The sequence below is a fragment of the Phaseolus vulgaris genome, chromosome 3 (assembly GCF_000499845.2).
Source record: "Phaseolus vulgaris cultivar G19833 chromosome 3, P. vulgaris v2.0, whole genome shotgun sequence".
In the NCBI taxonomy this organism is placed as follows: domain Eukaryota; kingdom Viridiplantae; phylum Streptophyta; class Magnoliopsida; order Fabales; family Fabaceae; genus Phaseolus; species Phaseolus vulgaris.
In genome coordinates this window covers 43,289,220-43,295,795 of record NC_023757.2, presented here as the reverse complement: position 1 = coordinate 43,295,795, position 6,576 = coordinate 43,289,220, and the positions used below count along the sequence as shown (strand labels likewise).

Sequence of the window (6,576 nt, the reverse complement as noted above, 5' to 3'; positions counted from 1 at the left end):
GATATGACTAAAATATAATTTACAAGTGGGACACAAACCTCACCTTACCAATAATGTTTTTGTTAGATTGAGTTAAAATTTACAATTCACTCTCATAGATGATATCAAAACTTATGAATATATATTAGTAAAATTTGTTATTAGGTTAACTGTGTCACCCATAATTAGTTTCGCTTTATTTTCACACTTAATGTTTTCGATGTGAGAGTGTTTCTTTGAGATCCTCCACTATTTATACATATAACCAAATTATAACATATAAATAAAATACAAATACCACATTACCACATTACCAAGTTGATTTCGTGAAGTTAAGTTAGATTTAAAGTCAATTTTCTAATAATTTTCAAATAACAAAGTATATCTCTATATATCTAAATTTTTAATAAAATACAATCATAGTTGACTATCCGAATATCAAACTATACACCAACAATATCTCCCATGTCTAAATACCCAAAGAAAATAATAAAAAAAAAGAAATGAAACCCCTTACAAAAAATAGCCAATTACATAATTACATGATTAAAAATATAATTAGTTAAATTTAATCATCATTGTGCTAACTCTTCAAATAACTTATAATTACAAGATTATCTTAATTATTCTTCAAACATAAAAGAGAATTTAAGGAAACTTGAGTTTTAAAAAATAATTTTTTTATCAAAATAAAAATCAACATATATGTATAATTTATTTATATTTTATTTTTTATTCATTAAAATTTATTTAAGAAAACTTGGCTGATAAATACAAAAATAATTGAAATTATTTAATAAATTATAAATAAAATGAAAATGTTTTCGAAAATGGTTTGATTCATTGTACTACTCTCCACTCACTTTTTCTTGAATACTCTTTTAACTTTTATTTTTTTATATTTTTATTCATATTTATTATTTCTATCTAGTGTATTTTTTTTATCCAACCCATTAGACACGACACTTAATTTTATCAACTCATTTATAAAAAAGGATTTTTTATTTATTTGGTATGCATGCAAGCAAGGAAAAAAATGTTATTGTTCTTGTATAGGATTAGAAATGTTTTTTTGTTTACGTCATTAATACTTTTTAGACTCTTCGATTTGTTATTTAATATGTTTCGATTTTCGACTTTTAGTTTTAATCGGGATACCTATTAAAGGTTTTTTACGCTCGAATCAGTACTTGATAGTTAAGAAAAACAAATGCTATTAAATTTTTATATTTGTTTTTTCCATAGAGTTAGATGAACTTTTATGTTAATGACTCTTAGTTAATATGAATTACCGAGTTAATTTAAGTATTAGATAAATATTGTGTAGATAATAATTATGACATTTAATTTCCTTATATGATAATCTACCTTTTCGAGACATGCTCGATTGGCTTGACCTTGCATGTCTCAACCATGCATTCTGTGACGACCATGTACAATACACACACACACACATATATATATATATATATATATATATATATATATATATATATATATATATAAAAAGTTAAATATCTGTCTTCGTATGAACTTTGAAAAGAAAAAAAGAACAGGATAAAAACTAAACAGGTGAAAAATATAAAAGGATTTTTATTCATCAAAATTTTAAACTTGATTTTAAGCTCTTAAAATCATGACAGTTTATAATATTAGATTTTACAAATGCTTTTGTCATTTTTTACATTTTTAACAATTTTATGGTTCGTTGTACAAATAAATAATTTTTAGAAAAAATATAAAATAAAAGCATGGATACAAATATATACAAAAATTAAAATATATTTAAGTATTTATCATATATTTTTAGAGGTGTATCTGTTTTTAAACAGTAAGAGAATTTAAAAAGAATCTTATTTGTTTTTCTTTCTTTCCTGTATGTTTACTTCCTTAACTAAAAGTGTTGTTTGGATTCTGTTTATCACAGTGATGAATTGATCATAATGGATGTTTTTGTTTTGGAAATATGAGCATAATAGAATAAGGTAAGAAACGAAACTTGGAAGGAGTGTGAGAGACAGATAGAGTAGAAGAAAGGTAACAAATGACAGCTTTATTTACTGGTGGGAACTGTAGGCGGTGGAAAAATAATGGCGCGTGTGAGAGAAATCAGAAACCAACGAGCCACGTCACTCTTGCCCACAAGATGTTTCCGCGTCAGCCCCTACCTAATCCCTCTCACTTTTCATCTATATATATACACACTTCACATTCATCCCCCCATCTCTGCTTCATTCTTTTCCCCAACTTCCCACATTCCTTTCTTCTCACATTCTTCTCTTCCTTTCCATGGCTCCCAAAACAACCGTATCCACCAACTACCAAACCACCCGGGTCTTACCCGAACCCGATGTCTTCATACACTGTTCCCAAGGAACACGCATTCCAGCCCACGCTGCCGTTCTGGTTTGTCTTCAATTTCTAATATTCCCCTCTTGTTGCAACTTTCTCTTCTCATTGCTCTGTTTTAATCACCTTTTTTTTTTATCCTGAACAGGCTTCGGTGTCGCCGGTTTTGGAGAACTTCATCGATCGGCCACGTAAGCATCGGAGTTCGGAGAAAATAATCCAAATCCAGGGCGTCCCTTGCGACGCCGTCATCGCCTTCGTCGGATTCCTCTACTCCTCCAGGTAACTACTATATACAAGCACAGATTAGTATCTTCTATATTGATTCGATTGGATTCTGTAAAATGACGGAGATGCCCCCCGCAGGTGCACGGAGGAGGCGATGGACAAGTACGGGATGCACCTGCTCGCATTGTCGCACGTCTACCTGGTGCCGCAGCTGAAACAGAGATGCATCAAGGGTTTGACCCAGCGCTTGACCACAGAGAACGTGGTGGACGTGCTGCAACTCGCGCGCCTCTGCGACGCACCGGATCTCCACCTCCGCTGCATGAAGCTCCTCACCTATAACTTCAAAGCGGTGGAGGCAACGGAGGGGTGGAAGTTCCTCGTCAAACACGATCCCTGGCTCGAACTCGACATTCTCAGCTTCATCGACGAACACGAAACGGTAATTGATTAATTAACAAATTCTGAAATCTCATGAATTAGTGAATTGGTTATTTATGGATTGGGAATGAAAAGTGGTGGTTGATGACAGAGGAAGAAGAAATCGAGGAGGTATAGGATGGAGCAGGGTCTGTACGGGGAACTGAGCGAGGCGATGGAGTGTCTGGAACACATATGCGCGGAGGGGTGCACGCACGTTGGACCCCATGATGCGGAGGTGAAGAAAGAGAGGAGGCCCTGTGGCAAATTCTCCACGTGTGAAGGGCTTCAGGTTCTGATCCGCCACTTTGCCACGTGCGAGAAGAAGATGGGCGGTGGCTGCGTCCGCTGCAAACGGATGTGGCAACTCTTTCGACTTCATTCCTACGTTTGTCACCAAACAGATCTCTCCTGCAAGGTTCCTTTCTGCAGGTACTTTCCAATTTGAAATTGAATTCTACACTCGTGTTTTCTTTGCGAATACAATATAGAAATTATTCAAGTCACGAGGTATATTATTTTACATATAATTAATATATATTTAATTATGGTCTTTTATGACTTTTCTTAATCATGGGATTTAAGGGAAGAAAAAGTATTGGTCCAGACTTTTCTTGTGGTCCTTTTTCTTACCAAAAGGTAGTTTTTCCCCCAAATAAATGGTTTTCTTTACTGGCGAAAAGAGACAGAAAAAGGAAGTTTATAACATTACTATTTTATAACGAAACACTTATATTTTTTGAAGACAATGTTTCCATCATGTTATATTTCTGTAAGAATTTTTTTTTTTTTTGTGTAAAAGATTTACTTTAATTTTTTTTTATATAATTTTCTATTCTCACTATCTCTAAACAAACGATGTCTTGATGAATAAGAGATTTGAACGTGGAATTGAGATAGGGTTTGAGAACCAGTTTTTATTTTTTTTCTTATTCAATTCATATTCTGATTGAGTTGTGCGCCTGCCGGTTTCACACGGTATAAATTTCTCCGCTTTTCATTTTGCTAACAATTAAAGGGGTGTTTGTTATTATCAGTAGTAGTGTTATTTATATATTTATTTATTTTTCATTTTTTTTAATATTTCTACATGTTTAAAAAATTATATTTATTAATTTCCTTACAAATCTTTTAAAACAAGACACAAATTGAAAAAAAAATGTTTGTTGAAGCAATTTTCCACTGAAGAACAGTTAGTTGGTATGGGAATTGTTTAAAATGAAATTGAAATTGTTGATGTAAGTTTTTGGATCAGGACAGAGGAAAATAATATCAATTACTTAAAATATGTATCGATTAAAAATAATAAAATATCTTTTTGGCACTTCTTATTTCACCTTCTTTTACTTAACAACTACTTTTTACAATAAATATTACATTATATTAAAATAAAATAAATAAATATTATAATAAAATTTGTATTACCCTTAAAAATAACGGGACAATAGATCCACATTATAAATTTTTAATGTATGTTAAGGAGTAATTTACTATTACTGGAGTTGTCCTAAACACTTTTGTTCCATGCACACTAAAGTAGTTTTACAGGACTAGTTTTATTATTTCATAATAGATCGGAGAATAGAGCTGAGACTAATTAGAGGAAGGTGGACTCAATCTACAAAGATTGAGAATTAGTTTTGTTGGTTTTTGAAGTTTGTGTGATGAATTCATGATTTGGGCTGCGCTGCAGAAGTTCCACATTATTATGATGATAAGTTTGAAAATTGATGTGTGGCTTGTAGGAAATAGACTGTTTAGCAAAGGGGAGCACAAATCGTTTTCGTTGAGAAATAATATAATGCGGTTGTGATTCCCTTGTCCAGTTTCTTAATTATTGGAGTTGCGATCCCATGGTGAATTGCTTTCTGTTCATCGATGATTGCTTTTGGTGTGTTTCTGGTCTGTTCTTGATGTTTTTCAGGGATATATGTATTTGGCTGGGTCGCGTCTTTATTCCATAGGTCCATCGTAGTTGTCATCTATTCATCCTTTATCAGCCTGCCAGTCTTCACCACCACCAGTTACTTCCCAGTGGTGTCCTACACACGGCTCTAATACATTTCATAAAATCAATATACCAACGTGGTGTGAAGTTATTAGATTTTCCTTCCATTTCCATACTCCCATTAAGGATCACAGGTCAAATCATCACAAACATACATCAAGGATGGGACCCCCTCCTATAAAAAATATCTGTGGTTGGTGATATGATATCGAATTATTAATTTTACACCCCCTTTCTTTATTATAAAAAAGAAAAACAGAGTACCAAGCCACTCACATTTATCATTCACTCATCCAATTAATTGTTGTTAGCTTTACAGATCAACCATCATTAATCACACCCTCAAATTGTCATGTTTATCTTATGAAATAGCATTGCTCTTATCAAGTTGAAGTTGTCTAATAAAACGGCTATTAAGTTAGTAGTGCACCCCAAGTCCATGTCATCTCCTTGAGTTTCTTCTAATCTTGTGATGATTGCATTGTCTTATCTATTATTTCTAAACAGCTCAGTGCCTTAGCGGTCTCACTCTCGGGTAACTCCTAACATTACTGTTTTGGGTGAATGTGACAGGCAATTTCAATTGAAAATGCAGCAAGAGAAAAGAAAGGACGATGCTAAATGGAAACTTCTAGCGAGGAAGGTGACCTCAGCCAAAGTCCTGTCTTCCCTGTCTCTTCCAAAGAGGAAGCGAGATGAGGAGATCGGAGGCACAATAAACAATCCCGGGATTAGAAGCTTTAAATTACTATGAATATTATAGTGATGTACTGTAGGACAGTGTTGTCCTGTTCATAGGGAAGTTTCTCTTCTGTGTAAAGCAGGGTTTTGGACTGTGTGAACTTCTTGTACCTGGCTCTTTACTAAAGGAAATGTTAGATTTAATAGTAACCTTTGTTTCTCTGAACGTTACATTTGGGATTTCTCATCAGATTTTGCTATCACGCTAAGCTAGTGTTGGATTTCAAACTATTTGAAAAGATGAATGGGCTACTTATTAATTTATAAATTGTTTTGATCACCATAAAAAATATTTAGTAACTATTTTAAAGTAATTTATTTTGAAAATTTTGAGCTTAGAAACTATAAATTATTTAATTTTTGATTGAACCCAAACGTAAAAAGTTGAAATAAGAAAGGACGTGACAAAGTTTAAACAACAAAAAATAAAATATTAAAAAACCTAAAAGGAAATAATTTTTATATTTTAAACTTTCTTCGCAATAGATTTATAAGAATCTTTGATACATAATATAATTAAGCATATTGCACATATTAATAAAAAACATATTACATATTATGCTTAAAACATAATTAATTATGCGTCAACTTTGAAAAAATAATTCTACTACATTACAATAGTCATTTGTTGATTTGTTAATTAAATAATCTCTATGATTATTAATAATTAAATATTTATTTTTAATTTTATTAATAATATTATTTTTATATACTTTTTCTTATTATAATTTATACTATTATTTATTATTATTATATAATATATTTTTTTTATTATAAACAGTTATATTTATTTTTATTAATATTATTAAGTATATTTATTATAGAAATATATTTAATATTTAATATTATTA

General features: G+C 31.5%; 1 protein-coding gene across 1 annotated transcript; it reads left to right on the top strand.

Moving 5' to 3' along the window:
* The first annotated feature begins 2,199 nt into the window (after window positions 1-2,199).
* LOC137807937 (BTB/POZ and TAZ domain-containing protein 1-like) lies at window positions 2,200-5,875 on the top strand. Its single transcript, XM_068608798.1, has 5 exons — window positions 2,200-2,385; window positions 2,477-2,610; window positions 2,695-2,998; window positions 3,089-3,408; window positions 5,558-5,875. The coding sequence occupies exons 1-5, from the start codon at window positions 2,269-2,271 to the stop codon at window positions 5,736-5,738; spliced, it is 1,056 nt and encodes a 351-aa protein (XP_068464899.1). The 5' UTR covers window positions 2,200-2,268; the 3' UTR covers window positions 5,739-5,875.
* Window positions 5,876-6,576: the final 701 nt, after the last annotated feature.